This window comes from Neodiprion lecontei, chromosome 7 (genome assembly GCF_021901455.1).
Source record: "Neodiprion lecontei isolate iyNeoLeco1 chromosome 7, iyNeoLeco1.1, whole genome shotgun sequence".
In the NCBI taxonomy this organism is placed as follows: domain Eukaryota; kingdom Metazoa; phylum Arthropoda; class Insecta; order Hymenoptera; family Diprionidae; genus Neodiprion; species Neodiprion lecontei.
In genome coordinates, this window is record NC_060266.1 from 4,611,731 (window position 1) to 4,630,058 (window position 18,328).

Genomic DNA, 18,328 nt, shown 5'->3' on the forward strand with positions numbered 1-18,328 from the left:
AGTGAATCTCCATCGCATGACTGGACCTGGGTTTGGAATTACGCTAAACGCGTTTTGAGCGTTACAGCATTCGTGAGACAGTACATATTATTGATTACGAATGAATAAAAACGTGAATACGATTTTTCTGTGTATATTTATATTTTTGTTACAATGATTTTGAAGTAACTAGGATTACAAAATATGAATACGTTTCGTTTCATTACGATTTACAAATTTGCAAAACAGTGTTTTACCTCGTACGGTAATTACTGTTATATATTTGAAAAAAAATTGCCCATGTCACAAAGTGAAAAAATCAAACACAATATGTATTCTTGTATTTAATGACTTTCAATACCGTCAAACATTACTATTGAAAATGATAAATATGAAGAATTATTGTGATGCCATCTAAATAAGAAATCTAAAGATATTTGGCAACGCTGGCCTGAAGTTAGCGCTGGCCTGAAGTTAGGGCTGGAGCAGCGACGCTTGCGCGGGAAAACGTGAAGACCTCGCTACGGTAAGTAAATATGCTCTGTATTATCATCACGAGATCACGAGACATGCATTTACCTTCCAGACCCCTCGAAAATTAGTTCTATAATGTTATTTCGTTTCAGAGGACGTTACTAGAGGGGGAACATAAAAAGCGCTGGCTTGTGTGAGCCGCGAGCGCACGGTTTGCGTCACTTGCGTGTTGCAAGCCTCTCGGTTGTGAAGAGATTCGTATTTCGGCCGGTTAAATTTCGAGTATGTAGAAGTATAGTACTTATTATAGTTTAAATCCCGCGGCCCTTATCGCCTGACCGAAACTGAAACACGCCAGCTCTGATATAATAAACAGCGCGTCGAACGCGCAACGTTTGCAAATCCTCGGGTGAAAAAGAGCGGCGTCGACGAGCGAGGACGGAAGGCATGTCCGGCATGTTCGGCAGTGAATCGACTACAGCTCGTCGGTGTGATTGCACGGTATCATCGCGGAAACTAGCCGCGAGTTAAACGGGTTAAACGTGTATCACCGACGTTAAACGTCATCATTGAACGTCGACGACGCGACAGCAATAACAGCGGTGCATAAGAGAGTGAGGATGATGGGAGTGGAACGGATACGAAGATAAGGATGACGATCGACGGGGGATATTATCCGAGATTTAATTTTAACGGCCAGAGTGAAACTTCGCTGATCGCCGATTAGGGACGATCAGAATCGCATGCAGCAGCTGCAGCTTTCGAATAATTAGGAAAGAACAAACATGGCGGAAACATCGGACGAGCCTTATCCACTTCACAAATCTATTTTTCACGGGGACCTCAAGGAGCTGAGTTACCTTATAAGGACTCACGACATCGCTGAAAAGGACAAGCAAGGTTCGGCCTTCTGTTTAGTATTTCTTACGCACCGGCGCGATTTTCGCGACTCAATATTTTGTCTCGTCGTTTGAAACCCCGATCGAATCCTAACCTCTAATATTCTACGATTGACACGCGAGGTCAAGCTCATTTTCTCTGAAATATATGTCTCGATGAAACCTTGCGAATGCGTGAAACGATTATCATCAAATTTCACCGATTATTGGCACTTTTTCAAATACTGCTTGCTATGAAAATAACGAGAGTTACGAAAGTTTACTCTGGTGGAAAAACGTTTTTTTAAAAACGTTTTCGAGGATTTTACCAAGGAACGATATTGATATATGATTAATTTCGTTGGTGTGTGAAAACATCGATCTGAATTCATTTTGATGTCCTTGAAAGTGCTCTGTACATTTTTTTTTATTAGCTAAATGTCATTTAAACATGAAAAACTCAATCCAAATGCCGAGCAGAAATCTTTACAGAAATTGTCATAGCTTTCTATTGGTGGAGGATGCATCAAATTCGTTTCATCATGGATGGAACCACCTATCTTATCTTGTAACGTTAGTCCAAAGTCTTTTAGTTTCGATAGAAACTTGGCAAATGGATGAAATTAGCAGTACAATTTTTCGATGAACATTTTCAACATATAATTTAGTATGTTTGTAAGAAAAGTTCGTTCTTATCACGTAAGAAGTTGTCTGGAACCAAAGAGTACAGATTTTCTACTTAACGTACATCAGTTATCGAGTTGATAATACATCATCAATCATTGAGGAGTGATGATAACATTCCCCAATAAATTACGTCTTTAGTGTTACAAATAAAGTCACTGGAAATATTTGAAATTTTTTTAGAAAACGCATAAAATATTTAAACTGCTAATAATTGACTTATTTTGACGATTAAACTGTCGTTGATACCGAATAACATTTCAGGAAATACTCCGCTGCATTTGGCTGTTATGTTAGGAAGAAAAGGTAAATGAAACATTGTCAAAACCTCGTTTGATATGAACTGTTGTCGCTTATTCTGCATTCCTGCCTCTTCCAGAATGTGTTCAATTACTGCTTGCACATGGAGCACCGGTTAAAGTGAAGAATCTTGCTGGATGGAGTCCTCTTGCCGAAGCTATTAGCTATGGAGATAGACAAACTAGTAAGCATCGGCTATTATTCCAGTTTCGTAAAAGCTGTACCCAAGCACTTATCGATAAGTTTTGACCATTCATAGATTCGTATTTTGTGTAATAGACTTTAACTAAACGCATTGAATGTACTGAAATTCGATTTTCATACAATTATTTTCAAATATCTTTGACATACAAGTTATAGAGCAATTAACGTTATTTTGTGGTTGGAACGCATGATCGTATATGGTTTTTTTTTTTTTATTTTGATATCACACTTGTCTAATTTCTTGCTATTTGATGTAAAAAATATCTGTAATGAAACGAGTAAGTGAAAAGCTGGATTCATTTTTGTTGCAGTATCGTTGCTCGTTAGGAAATTGAAACAACAAGTGAGAGAACAAATGGAAGAGAGAAGACCAAATCTAGTTGAAGCGCTTAGACAAATGGGAGACTTTTACATGGAACTTAAATGGGACTTTCAAAGTTGGGGTGAGTAATGTGATTACTTCTACTGAAATGTACCCGAAATATTTTGTAATGTTGTGCTGTTTGTAGAAAATTTTGTAATTACTAAGAATTAATGTCAATCCCAATGAAAAAGTTTTTCTGAACAGATTGATTAAATTTTAAAAAACCATTAAGTATTATCGACAACTCTAATATCACTTCGTTGATGTAATGTTCTAAAATGAAGCTGCGTTGTTATTATAGAACTTAATTTACAAATTAACATTTCATCGCCGATATATTACTCTTTTCAGTTCCCCTAGTGTCCAGAATACTTCCGTCTGACATTTGTAAGATACATAAATCAGGGGCCTCGATTCGTATGGACACAACGTTTGTTGATTTCAATGACATGAGATGGGAGAGAGGCGATATATCGTTCATATTTAACGGCGATCAAAAGCCGAGTAAATCTCTCACTGTCCTGGACAACAAGGCAAAACTCTATCAGCGAGTGAGATACGAGGTTGAAGATATTCTTTCTATCGACATAAAAATAAAAAGACAAAGGCACTTGAGAATCTCTCCAATTTAACCGATTATTTTTGAATCAGGAAACTGAGGACGAGATAGAGGACGAAGTGGATATTTTAATGTCAAGTGATATTATGGCAGTCCAAATGTCGACTAAAGGAATTTCGTTCTCTCGTGCTCAAACTGGATGGATCTTTCGAGAAGATAAAAGAGTTGGTACCAATGTCTAGTCAAAATTTGTCGTATCACTTGCGTTGTGAGAGGTAAATGCCATGTTGAATAAATTTGATGTTATATATTTATGGCTTAGGAAATGGTAGGTCCATTTCACGCTGATTTTTATCAAATCAACGGCATGGTGCTGGAGAGCAGGAAGAGGCGGGAACATTTAAGCGAGGAAGATCTTCAGAAAAATAAAGCAATTATGGAATCGCTTACCAAAGGCAGTTTTCAGGGCTTTCCAAACGGTGAGGTTAGTAATTATATGTGGTTGCAAGGGATTCCAAACGTTGCATCGCATGCCTTCGTTTATAAAATGGGTTTTTTTTTTTGTTTTATCTTTTTTACAGGGTGGTTATATCTCATATGATATATTATTTGGCAGTTTGTCATCTGGTAGAATCGTTTTTAGCGAATGAATAAATTTTGCGAATTTATAACTCAACGACAGATTATTCGATTGAGATTTGTTTTATTCAAAAGTACATGGATCGAGCTTTGATGACGTTTTTTTTTTGTTTTTTTCTGCGATATCATAAGAACATTTCAACTAATTTACTTCAAATCTGTAGACAGGATTCTTGGACAGTTCATGTTCTTTACCACTATTCGAAATTATTATTATCGCCTTTTTGTTTCAACAAAATGACGACCGTTGGAAGTTGACATTTTATTTTTCATCCCAAATTTATGTCTCATTTTGTTTATTCAATGAAAAATGATTGTGGCAAAGAGGATAGACTGTTCTAAAAATATTGTCACCAAATTCGAAGTAAATTGGTTTACCTGTTTTTGAGATATCGTCAGCACCGCAAAACATGCGAATAAAACAAACTGTAATCGAATTGAGTTATTACTTCTCTAGATAAAATATCTGAAAATTCACGCATTCTTAAGAGCAACTGACGATCTTAACGGTTTTATTGTTTTTCGCGTAGCTGCCAGCCAGAAGACCGTCGCTGAATCCGCCTTCGGAGCCTCATGTTAGTTGGGAAGAGTATTCGACGGCGTCACCCGGTGAATGTCCGACGCTGGGTCGAACACTTGCCTACAAAGAAAGTACTAAAGCGTTCAAAGCGACAGTTGCAATGAGTCCGGATTTTCCGTTGACTGTCGACATGCTGCTCAACGTGCTAGAAGTTATCGCCACTTTCAAGCATTTTAGTAAACTCAGACAATTTGTGCTGATGAAGTTACCGCCAGGATTTCCTGTCAAGATCGATATTCCCATACTGCCTACAGTGACTGCAAAAATAACATTTCAAGAATTTGTATTCAGAAACGACATTCAACCTGAATTATTTCAAGTTCCGTCGGATTACTTCGAAGACCCCATGAGGTGAGTTTTTACTATTATCGTAGCACACGTTTTACTTCTATAAGTAATATAGGTAGTTATTATATTGCCTAAATAATTATAGACCGATAGGTTTTTTACCGAAAATTTATTGTGCGTTCGTCAGTAAAAAAAAAAAAAAATAATAATAATGATAAATAAAGAATGAAGAAAAATCGTTGTATACTATCATTTTCGCAATACGGTTAAATTTGTAGCTTTCATCTCTGTTTCTTTTTGAATAGCGAATGACGATAAGTGCCAAGTATCTTCATGTTTTTTTCACAGAACAACATTTTAAAATTGGAAGAAGAAAAAGAATGAAGTTGATTAGAAAAATGACTATTATTTGTTCGCTTTGAATTGAATAAAAAAATCTTCCTTATATCTTTTCAAATGAAATTTTTCTTTTCTGCGATATATGTTGATAAAACACAGAGAATTAAACAATTCTGTTTTATTTACTATCAAGTTTGAAGAAATTTCATCAGAATGAATTTCATTTTAGTATGCATCGAAACAAAATTAGTTATTCATCGTGTTCCAAGGAATATCTTTGCTGTAAAAACCATTACATGTACATATAAAGGAGCAAATTGTGAAATGCAATGTTTGCGATTTGAGTACGCAAAGAAATTCGATAGTGGTGTTATTAGCCTCGTAGTTGCGTATGTAGTATTTAAAGGAATAATAAATGACGATGACTGAGCCCTGCTTTCAAAATTGTTTGCAGTATACTTTTTCACCATCGCGAATTTTCACGAAGTTTTCTGACGAAACTGTTTGCGTTTAAAAGAAAATCGAAACAAAAAAAACATTGTGACGTATTAATATATTGATGAAATCAACAAATTTCAGGGGCTATGGGGCGTATTTATCGATGATGATGATTCTGCACACAGCGTCCTGTGTCTGAAGATAAGAATTTCAAGAAATTTTTACGTTCACTAAAATCCGCGAATGAAAACAAACACAAAAATCAAAAAATAAATAAACAATGTATTTCCTTCAATTTAGAAACGTTAACATCTTCGTTACAAACTAATTTTTTTAAGTATTTCATTATTAAAAACTGATATAATGTATCAGAAAAAATTGGGTGTTTGTATATTTTAGTTGAGAAAATACTTCAACAAGGGTATATATTTTTTTCTTCCAAGCAAAGTTATCCAAATAACGAATCATCTAATTATTCTTATATTGTTTAATGAAGTTTTTGAAGAAACTTGTTGAAACGGTGTTATAATACTCTTTTAAATTAGTTTTTTCGGTTGCAATACGTACGAAAACTCCGATAATTCAATTGTCAATTAAAACTTATTTAAAAAATAAAATACAACGGTGTAAAACAAATTTATTTGAATGAAGAATTCGGTATTAGATTGCGATATTTGAAATTCTTACCTCAAGGAATATCAATTACAAAAGTAAAGTATGATGATCAGTTAATAATCTAACAATTGATTAAGAAAAAAACGCCTCGTATTCTGTAAACGGGAAAAATTTATTCATGCATCTGCATTTTTACGCCATCCTTATTGACTGTAATTAACTATTTAATATCGTCATTGCATTTCTCAATTTGCTGTACTAACCATAACGTTTTTTTCACTATTCGTACGCAGAATCTAAGTACACCTGATAAAACGTACTTGTACGTACTAAAAGATATCGTGAATAATTTCAGTATGAAATATTTTTTGTCCCTTTCAAGATATTATATGAAATTAACTCCTTAACTCTTGGCTAATTGAAAATCTCACAAAGGAAATCATTTGGGTGGCTTCAGAGTTGAAGGATTAACATAAATATTTTTGCAATACGAGGGCAAATATTTTGTACGTATAATTTTTTTTTTTTTTTTATCGTTTTGTTCTTCTTTTTTGTAATCCTTTCGTTTCACATGTTTATCAAGTGGACGAGGTCACGTCTCTTGCAGAAAAACGTTATCATTGCGTTAGCTAATAAGCGGATTTCTTGGAAATGACAAAGAAACAAGTTATGCTTACGCCAAGCATGATGGTCAATAACGAAGCGTCGCTAGTTTTAACACGATGGGAATATTTTTGTGGCGAGGGTCGTATTTAAGTAAAATTGATTTATAGTTTAAAACAAACACAAAATTTTGATGCTCACGTCAAAGTAACATGAATAAACGTAAATCAGATTGAGAAAAGAAGAAGAAATTCGAAGGAAAGAATTGATCGAATCTCGTAAGCCGCTAATTGAACATCAGACTCGATTTGAAACTTGACCTTCGTTGTAAAAATTTCCCTGCCGCATTGGGAATAACATTGGCATTAATTTTCCACGTATACTGATAAATAATGAATCAACAAATGTTTTGCAATATTGCAGGTTTCCAGACTTATGACGCCTTGACATCTCAGCTGTATTCGAGATGAATTACTGGACGAGCTTGGAGTTGGACTCCGAACTAGTCGATCCCCTAGGTGCAAACTTCGACGATACTTGTTTCGATCACCTTGTAGTTTTTATCGATTAATCGACGACTGTCCGAGCGCAGGAGAAATTTAGTCATACAAATGGATATCGGACTGTTGATTATCGAGATTATTCGAGAGATTAACGTACGCGAGAATCCTTGTCAAAATACACGCAACTAATCTACAAGTATCGGTTGCTCTTTTCTGTACCGTAGAGAAGAATTTTTCTGCTGGTTTAAAAAAGAAAAAAAAAAAATGAGACAACTTCGCCATCTCTTCTTACAGAATTTCATCTTTTCTATACTTACATTCTGTAAGAAAATAATATTATTCCCATTACTTGTGCGTATCGTCTGGCTTTAATCATAAATCACGATGTAAATACTTCATAATTAATGGGTAGTAATACCCTGAATGGAAATAATTTTCCAAGGACTGCTAATTATTCTACAAAAATGGTTTTCGCTCGTCTAATTTCGTTACATCGTTTCGTTGCAAAGTAAGAAAAAAAAACAAGAAAAACAGAATTCGCGTGCAATTAGGGCTTCAATTTTGCCATAGCTTGGCGTGCGAACAATTTATTATTCCTAAAAAAACAAAAACAAAAAAAGGAACGTATCATGACAAAACGAAATCCTGCCATCCTTTCTTATTTGCTGAAATGGAAAGTATTATTATCCCCCCCCCCCCCCGAGATTAGATATATTATCGATGCTCCATCGGCATCCGGCACTTCTTACTTAATTTATTATTAGTTTTAAAATTATTTATTCTACTCGCGTTACGGGTTGTGTTGAAAAAAAAAAAAAAAAAAAAAAGAATTTCAAATCAACTACATTCGTTCCAAGTTCTGCGATAATCACATATCCGTATCATTAACTGGCAATCTCACTGACATTAGCTACTTTACCCGAAACCGTGACAATATTTAAAGTTTTTTTTCCTCTATTTTTGGTGCTATGGAATTTTACATTCAACTCTATTTTCATCGAAACATGTGCGCTTTAGTTTTAATTTTTATATTTCTGATCTCATTTTTCCCCGCCACTCTTTTGCGATGAACTTTTTTATTATACCTTCAGTTTGTGACTGTTCCGTATTTTTCGTAGTTTTATTAATAATACGACTTACAATCAATTCGCTCTTCATTTGATTCCCTTGTTATTTATATTTCGCTGGTCTGAATACGGGTAATTAGTGAAAAGTAGTGCCTCCGATAAAGAAATTATGCCTCTTCAGAACGAATGTTCTACCAGTGATTATCATTTACGGTCGTTTTACACGACTAAAAGCAAATAAAATGACAATAATCTTTGAACAATCCAATTCAAGCTGACTCAATTCTTTGTTATAATGTAGAAAAAAATCTTTGTCTAGTTTGATTGTCTAGTAGTCACAGATAAATCAGTATTAGGTATAATTCCGAATTTGAGAAATGCCAGTTACTCCATCAATATAATTTTTATCTCAAGTACAGAAAATGTCTCGTTCATCGAAAATTTACTCAATTATTATGTGTAAAAACCATTTTTTTTTTTTTATTTTCAACGATACTAAGCAACAGTTTAAAGCACATATCGACAAACAACTCGAGTATTAGGAGTGTTTTTTTTTTTTTTTCTTTCTAGAATTTTTTCTTATTCGTATTTATGACAGTTTTTTTTTCTCTCTCTTCTTCCGCACAGAATCGCACTGCAATTTTTAACTCTTGGAGTCTCATTAGAACTAACGAAATTGGTGAGATTAAATCTCAAAGACGCCCAAAATAGATTTCGCAAAATTTTTCAACGATTCGTTATCGAGTCTTAGCACTAAAAACTTACGATCGCAATACTTGCTTCACGCGTTTAACACAAAAGGCGCACTTGCGATTCGACATAAATATTCTAATCTTTCTCAATTTACGTTTCAGCAATTTTTTGTGCACGTTAAAACGAATTTTCACCGGCGTGAATGTCTAGCTTGGAAGAATTTATGATGAGGTGAGAAATTTTTGACGAATGATCTCATTCCAATAGTCATCGTCGGACGTGCTCGAGGTGAACTGAAAATTTCTTTTCGACTGACAGTAATATAACGATAGCGGTAAATTTAACAAATAGATTATAGATTTCCTATTAGACGATGATTAACGTTGAAAGATTTTGTTTTAAACCGTTTGACGATTATATTTCGTTACAGTTTGAGAAGAAGAGTTTAATTTTAATAAGCAGAAAAGAAATGTACGATTAATCATAAGAGTTACATAAACAGGCAACTTTATTCCTAGATTGAAATGTTTTCAATTGGGTTATTTACATTCTCTATTAAATAATATGAAAATTACTCTACATTGACGATTGTGTTGCACCGAATTTGCATATAGTCAACTAGTTGCAATGCTGTTAGAATTAATAGTTTCTTGCACAAATGACACAGCTTCCTTCAGCGTAGTCGATCTTACAGTTGCGCCAATATATTCATATATATTTATACATATACCCGATACTGCGACGAATCCTTATTTAGATATCTAATTAGACGGAAATCTACCTTAAATAATTTCGACACGATGTTACGCTAACGTTTAAAACATTCTTGGGAAAAACTAGTTTTACCGATTCCACGCTCTAGTTTAAATATTTCACCCAATGTTGTTTGTATATTAGATTCTTTTCTTTTATATATATATATATCAGAATTGTGCAGAGTATTATGTCTGGTCTAATTAGTTTTCAAGTTTAGAAAAATCTTTTGAAAAATGAGTAATCTACTATCGCGAGTAAAGTGGTATTACGATAATACTTCTCATCGATCGTGTGTAAGTGATAAATGACTAGTAAGAAAAATATTTTTTCATCAATCGTTACCTAATAATTAGTAACAACGCGTATAATATTCTTACGTTCTAACAAAAATTTTTTTTTTTATCTTTGTTCCCCATAATTATCACGTACAGCTGCTGAAATAATTACACAGCTAGCGACGTGCAGCTAGTAATATAATTTATTGATAGTATTAGTCGAACAATTATTGTACAATTGGAAAATTGTTCATTATGCGTTTGACAGGAATTCCAATGATTGTATACCGAAAAGTATCTTCCTAATGGGCATTTCGTATAATATTTTATTGTTTCTTGTTTCTTTGAAACGAGTCCGTTCGATTTTTTTTTTTTTTTTTTTTCTCAACCTTATAAAATTAAATTCTTATGCCGACGAACTTTTTTTCTTTTAAATCTACATAGTTATTATATTTCATATATTAAACACTGAGGTACTGAGGACATTTGGAATAGTCGATAAGTAAATACGTGACTTTCTTGTAAACCTGATCCTAGATGTGATAAAATTATTCAGAGATAAATAGACATTTAACATTTATCAAAAAGAGGGATTAATTTATTATTTATATTTTACGTTACGTAGTTGCGTGTGTGTATACATATATATGTATATATGTCCATTTTATTTGAATACTTTGAATGCGATTCTTGGATCCCTGCGTTTATTAACCGTTACTTTGACTGTAAATATCCAACTTCGCATTACTATCTATTTTTTTTTTTCTTTTTTTTGATAATTATACCCAACAAGACACGAGATAGAAATCTAGAAAATTTGGCATTTAGAAGAAGAAATGCGAGAAATGTGATGAAACGGTAAATTCTGATTCCTCTTGAAACATATTTATTCTCCGCTTGTTATGATTTTCGTTTTCAACTGTACATATGATAAAAATTAAAAATAACTCGTCGCTTCGGACACAGGGTGGATAATTTCAAGTGGGAGTTTGTGCGCTAAGGATTTATAAAAGGAAAAAAAAAAAAAATGAACAACAACAACAGCGCAAAATGTTCTTTCTATTCTATGATCTTATACGTGATAATAAAGTAGAAATTATTCAAATTGTGCAACGGGCAGATTAACAATTTTCTCAGAAACACCATCGAGTAGCATTTTTTCTTTTTTTTTTTTTTGTTCGTTCTCGTTAGTACTGATAAAAATATTCAAGTCAGGGAAAGTTCAATCTTTTTCAAGATCAGTTTTATGCCTATTCTTCAAATATATTATATATATACGTGATATTATAAGAGACAAGATATTTGTATAATGCAAATTTCACTTCGCCGGAAGTTCGTAGTACGTCAAGTTTTTCACAGAAATATATTAATCGTATACTGTGACGTAGAGTTTTTCACTTTTAGATATCCTTACGTAGAGAGAAGAACTGCGCAAGAATGAAGTTTATATTTTAACGATGAAAAATAATTTGTTCGGTATAAATTTTTCAAAATTTGTTTTTCCATCCGATCTTAATATTGTGATTCAAATTGCGTTAGTTGCCAAAGGTTTCGGTAAAACTTCGTCGATGTGAAGAATAAGAAATTTTAATAGCTGTCGTGTAGTATAATTCTTTGTTTTTTTTCACCGGAAATCTTATCCGTATAATTTTAATATTGTTGAGTATTTTTTTTTTTTTTTTTTTTTTTTTCTTCCCCTTTTCTAAAGTCGATATCTGGCATTGATAATAATTCGTGATTGTAAAATTAATCCTGTATTATTGTAGTAAAAGTGAGACTTTTTTTTTTTCAATGCCTCAAGCGTTAGTTTATTCGATTAAATTAGTTTTCATACGTACGTAAAATTGGATCTTTTATTTGCTGCTTGAAATTAAATCTTTATATATATATATACATACATATCTTAACCTTGTGCAAAGAAATACGGCTAATTAGCTTAATTATCATCCCAAGAATTATCTTTATTGCGATAAAACACTATTATTAATATATTATTTCAACTATGAAGTCAATATATATATTACAAAGTCTAGAATCACTTATTCCTAAAGACCCATAATATTCGGTCAATGTTATGGGTGTTTAAATTTATGGTCTAAGGCACCGTAAATGTACTGATAAACATACATTATTAATACATTATTTATCGCAGTTTTTAGAACGCTTGTCCGACTGCGGTATAAATTAATGATGTTAATTAAAAGTGTATAACATAACGTATAATATATAATAACGATTGTACATTACTAAGTACTATATATAATATATATACATATACATATAACGCATATGTCACAAAATACATTTTTTTACGCCGATATGTTAATCTTTGTAGCGTTGTATGGATAATAAGCGTGAATTTGTATTTGTCGCTTGAAAATTTATTCGGTTATAATACGTGTTGAATCGGTTGTCGGGATCTCTTCTTATTAATATCCACTTATGGATATTTAGAGCATTAGAAACATCTCCGGAAGATCGACAATATTGAATATTTTTTGTTATAATGAAAATTGCAAAAAAAAAAAAGAAAATCAACCGCAATAAAGACGATAAAAAATTTAATTCGAATAATAATAGTGCCCAAAAGTTATCAATAAATTGTTTAAACAAAACATTGTTTAGCAAATTTTCACGGAATGTTTATTTCTGTTGTGTGAAATGAATTCGCTGATTTTTCTGATGGCGTATGAATTTTTGAAGAATTTTCTCATTATTTTTACGTTTCCGGTGGTTTTGAAAATTTTTAATTTTGAAAAATAAAAGAAAAATCGAGAATTTTCGATACCAGAATTTCAAGGTGATGATAAATTTTTTTAAACATTCATGTGTATTTAGAAAAATCAACGAATTCATTTCACGAGACAAAAAAAAAAAAAAAACTACCTAAAAATTCGCTGAACAATGTTTTGTTTAAACAATTTATTGATTACTTCCAGGCATTATTATTATTTAAATTTAATTTTCGTATCGTTTTTGTCGAGGTTGATTTTCTATAGATTTTTATCTTGTCACAAATTATTCAATATTATCGATGATACTGACTTTTGGTTGAGAATATATAATCAGTACATCCTTACAAGAAAAGAAAGAAAAAGAAAAAAGAAAAAAACGTCAGTCCATCGAAAAGGAACTTCCGATACTTTGTCTTCTAATCAATGAGCTTTGAGGACAAAAATGATATATGACAAGGGTTTAAAAGTGCAACTGATGTTCATCGAGTTGAATTTAAGTCGATAGAAGAAGAAAGTCATAATTAATTATGCTGTTGTAGCTGATATTTATGACGTTTTAAAAAACAAACTTAATTATTTATATGATATTTGTGTTCCTATAACTTTTTAATTGGATATTGAATTGAAGTAAAAAGAAAAAAAAAAAAAAAAATGACCCGAAAGTTACTTAAATCATGGGATTGCTGTTGGTCGATAATATTCGTTAATAGACACTGTAATTACAGGATGATTAACGCATTAACATATTTTTTAACAACTTTTAATTGGTGACAATTTGTGCCTGATATTTAAAAAAAAATTTCACTCACAACATCTCTACTTCATGGAAAGAAAATCTTCGATTTAAGTCCTTAGGAAATATTGTTAAATACAGATGAGTAGAAAAATGTTTTCAACTCGACGTAAATTTGAAAAGTACCAGCGCTATTTGCCTATCGCAAATAATTGTAATTTATTACGGTTCAAATAATAGTTTTTTTTTTTTTTTTTGTTCTCGTCACCATTCGCATATGCCATTGCCACTTGCATATTGCAAATGAATTGCTTGTATATATTAACCGCGAGTAAACCAATTGGCTAACAATCATTCCAGAAAAATTTCGCGATAACGATTGATTGTTTTCACAATGGCTATTGTAATTGCAATCAAGTGAAGGGAAAAGTTCCAGCGGCGATTAAGGAAGGCGTGGATATCAAGGAAAAAATAATAACGAACAAAAAATATTTATAATGATAAAAGAGAGTGTGGAGAATTATACATTGTTAATACACTTCGCGTAAATCGTACGTTAAAACAAAGAATCTCAACTTTCAACGATCTGCACTGCATTTTAAACAGCGTGAATTCCTATCGACCGCACGTTCGGTTGTATGCTGAAATTTAACGCGCATGCGCGAAAATTCTAGAGCGATTGTTTGCCAGAGTGGCCAACCGTCATAAATGTAACCCGAAAAATTTTGAGAGTTGCCGGTATCGAGTGTCAAGTGTAAAAATTTTTAAGGTTATATTCGCGACGGTTGGCCAACCTGGCAAACAGATGCTAATGGATCTTGGCGCGTGCGCGTTGAATTTCAGCAGACAACCGAACGTGCGGTCGTTAGAAAATCACTCTGTATGCCCTCATTCATTCGTACGCAAAGGTGTAACACGGTATTGAATTAGATTGAAGAAAAAAAAGAAAAGAACCGAGTAATTTGGCAAAAAAGTTTTATCCACGATTTGGTGGGATTTTTAATCATGAATAAGGCTTGTTCAGGAATGGAAGAAATATTTCGTAACGACATCTAAGAAAATAATAAAAGTAAAATATTAATAAATAAATCGATTTATGAGAAATAGATGATGAAATATTACGTTGAAATTTATCTCGATTCACGTTAATCGTAAATTGATCCACTCAATATTATTGCTTCCATGACACTTCTGACTAATTTCGAATATAGATTAATGGTATGAATATATATATATAAATATGTGTTTTTTTTTTGGATTTAATATTTCGCAGTATCGGTTCTGCACGGGTGGTTATAAAAAGTTGCGGAAATTTTGCACAAGGTACGAATATGTTTACGACAGAGATGGCGGATGATCGATGACGGTCGGTACACATTTATCATGGTAAGCCGATACATTGACATAGGTATAATACACGAACGCAATTTCTCTAATGCTTCGATTGCAAAGCCGGGTTATGCAACGTTGTTGTAGAGCTAACATATTTTTTTTCATCACCATATGTAAAAACTGGCGCGTGTACGTATGTATATTATATAAATGCGATCACATTCTGCTGATGAGACGTAAGAAACTTTTTTCCTGCTTTTTACACATCCGTAATTAATCTCAGACATTACACTTCTTGGAAAAATGATCTTGTAAAGTAAATAACATTTTTCACGATTAACGAAACATTTCTTTTTTTTTTTTTGTTTGGAACACTGATTACCAATCTGAAAACAACATTATTGAAATACCTAAAATCGTAGAATCGAAAAGGATGTCCTATATTTCAGAAATAAGAGAAGTTTTGCTAACAGTTTTTTTTTTTTAACGATTTACTTCTGGTTTTTTTAAAACTAGAATTTTTGGATATGTTAAACCTTTAAAGAAGATGAATTTTATGTTAATATATATATATATATATTTTGTTGTTTGTGAAACTTTGTTCACAATGAATTGACAAAGATTTTCAAATAACTTCAGAATGGTTTTGAATGGATTTTTTTACTCTCCGATGAAATTAATTTTTTTGAACCCGTTTGACGAAGTTCCTCGAAACATTGATCTGTGTTTTTAGTAAACTGAAAAGTGTTTAACAATTTCCTAAGAAACTTGAAGTAAAATCAGATTTTTTATTTACACACTGAGAGAAATTTTTAGTTCGCGTACCTCGTTTTTCGCAACTCCGACAATATTCAAACAGTTTTTTTTTTTAACGATACCCGTTTTACCCATTTTTTCTAGTTACTCTAACAAATGAAATTTTTCTCAATGCACACACTTCCGTGACAGCTTTATTTATTTTTTTTACCTAGGACGAGAATTTAATTTCTGTCGTGCTGGTGTATTGACTCAATGAACGGTCATTCAATTTCGGAACGTTTATGTGATTCAATTATACCACCAGTTATATAGGCTGTTAAGTAGGTAGGTCCTTGTCCAATACCAAAGTCGAACGTCTGTCTAACAAATCATAATCTGTCTAACAATTGTAACGTTGACAAGAATTACACTCAATGTCTAAGTAATATCGTATTAGGTTGAATCTTTGTTTTCTCTGTCGGACTTGGTTCAAATTCGATGTGAGAAAAATCACTGATTTTCGCGATTTTCTTTTTTCATGGTTAGGCTATCCTAATCGGTCTGGGTTTTTTTTTAATAAATTAAAGCAGCGATGAAGAATACAAAATGATTTTTGTTGTGGTGATTTTTTAGTTGTTTTATTATGGTTATTGATTATCAAAAATGTTGTAAAAAAAAAAAACGAGTCCTCATCGGTGTTCACTTTTCCGGGCTCAATTTTGATCTGAAACAAAAATTTCAAAAAGATTATCAATCTGTAGGAAAGCCGCTATCGTCCTGTGGAAGCTTTGTTTTTTTTCTTTCTTTTCAAACTTCCTATTTTTTTCTCGAAAAACTGTCGAAAAAAAGGCCAAATTCATTACTTTTTGTTCAAATCGCCGCCATTTTGTCAAAAAGAATTAAAAAAAAAAAAAAAAACTCCATAGGACGATAGCGGCTTTCTTACAGATTAATAATCTTTTTAAAATTTTTGTTTCAGGTCAAAATTGAGCCCGGAAAAGTGGACACCGATTGAAGACTCTTTTTTTTTACAACATTTTTGATAATCAATAACCATAATAAAAAGCTAAAAAATTACCGCAACAAAAATCATTTTGTATTCTTCATCGCTGCTTTAATTTATTAAAAAAAAACCCAGACCGATTAGGATATCCTAACGATGAAAAAAAAAATCGCGAAAATCAGTGATTTTTCGGGCGGTCACACTGAGATGATCCCTTAAACGAGTGACTAACCGATGAAATCAACTTCCGTTTTACCGTTTTTTCACAGTCCAAATCGCTTCGCGGTATTATCCTTATCTCTCACTAATGTGTCGATGTTTTGAATCGTAATCGTTAAAACGGCTACCTTAACCCAATTTCGTTAATTTTTTTTTCTTCGTTTTTACATTCGTTCTTAGAAATTTTTTTTATCTAAAATTTTTCAGACCGGAATCGAACGACTTGGCTATCTATAGTTAGTCATTGTCGCAAGGAGGTTGGTTGGACAAGTATAGATATTTTTTTTTATGCTTACTTATAATTTTATTTCGATGCAGTCGTACATTGAGTATTTATTTATCGTATTATTATATTCGCAAGCTTGTTCGAAGAACTCTTTGAAAATTATTGAAAACCTTGCAGACTCGTTTATTTTCACAATAAGATGGCTGATTATATCCACAAGACTATTTTTTTTTTTTTTTTTTCATCTAAATTTACTTGGACAGATTTTTTTTTTCCATCAGTAAATTTAACAACTTTTGTTGTTGATCAGAATCAATGTCGTTGTGACGTTACAAAAATAAATATTTAACGATGCTAAAATAGAATAAATTTGTAGGAAATATATGTGAAAGTATTTCTTTTTTTTTTTCAAGGTGTTATTCGAAAATTTTGTGGCAAATACTGAAAGAAAAAAAAAAAAAATTGTAAAACCTGGAGGAAGTAGGAAAATATTTATAGGTCGTTACCAATTGTTGTAATATTTTTTTATTCATTTTTGTGTGTACATCTCACGGACTTATTACATATAAGGCATTCTGTACGAAACCGACCAATCGGTGATCCCGATGATTTTTGATTTTGTTGAAATTTAACAAAAAATTTTTGCATCTACTCAAAGCAGTCTTTTGGAATTTTTTTTAGACTTTTGTCTCAACCCGTCCGAACAATAAATTTTTCAAAATTTCACAAAAGCTCGCACAATTTTTTGAAAAATGTTCATCGAAATTCATTTCTGTATGTTTTTTTTTTTTTTCAAAACCTGGAGCATTTAGACTTTTTTCTTTTTTTGTTGAAAAAATTCAACACTTTTCAGGAGACATTTTTACAAGTACTTACCGAAAAATTCGTAGATCGTGATTTGTTTCCTCGTTAAATTAATAACGTCAAGTGATTTGTTTCCAAATTATTCTTTTTCATTTTATTGAAACGTTTGTACACATTAAAATTTTTTTTTAAGAGTTTTTACAAATTATCAACGTTATTATAATTCTGCAAGATACTTCTCGCATGGTTTCCGTTGTGAAAAATTGAAGGAACTTTAATCTTTTTCTATCACAATCAGCT

At 32.2% G+C, this 18,328-nt stretch overlaps 1 protein-coding gene across 4 annotated transcripts; it reads left to right on the plus strand.

Moving 5' to 3' along the window:
• Positions 1 to 640: 640 nt before the first annotated feature.
• On the plus strand, positions 641 to 16,778 carry LOC107219744 (ankyrin repeat domain-containing protein 13C). 4 transcript variants are annotated; one of them, XM_046745545.1, is made up of 10 exons: positions 641 to 1,353; positions 2,280 to 2,321; positions 2,395 to 2,499; positions 2,831 to 2,962; positions 3,235 to 3,446; positions 3,535 to 3,666; positions 3,765 to 3,926; positions 4,612 to 5,012; positions 5,868 to 5,927; positions 7,368 to 11,315. In XM_046745545.1, the coding sequence occupies exons 1-9, from the start codon at positions 1,239 to 1,241 to the stop codon at positions 5,923 to 5,925; spliced, it is 1,359 nt and encodes a 452-aa protein (XP_046601501.1). In that variant the 5' UTR covers positions 641 to 1,238; the 3' UTR covers positions 5,926 to 5,927; positions 7,368 to 11,315. The 4 variants fall into 4 exon arrangements, 3 of the variants coding, with proteins under 3 accessions (XP_046601501.1, XP_015513558.1, XP_015513559.1); XR_006905403.1 differs by lacking the exon at positions 5,868 to 5,927 and adding an exon at positions 16,756 to 16,778 and having other exon boundaries at positions 643 to 1,353; positions 7,368 to 7,462; XM_015658072.2 differs by lacking the exon at positions 7,368 to 11,315 and having other exon boundaries at positions 642 to 1,353; positions 5,868 to 6,345.
• Positions 16,779 to 18,328: the final 1,550 nt, after the last annotated feature.

Bases quoted from the DNA above. Each gene is read 5' to 3' on its own strand.
- LOC107219744 (XM_046745545.1), top strand. From the start codon at position 1,239: ATGGCGGAAACATCGGACGAGCCTTATCCACTTCACAAATCTATTTTT. The intron at 2,500-2,830 runs GTAAGCATCGGC...TTTTTGTTGCAG, and splicing joins CTATGGAGATAGACAAACTA to TATCGTTGCTCGTTAGGAAA. The intron at 3,927-4,611 runs GTTAGTAATTAT...TTTTTCGCGTAG, and splicing joins AGGGCTTTCCAAACGGTGAG to CTGCCAGCCAGAAGACCGTC.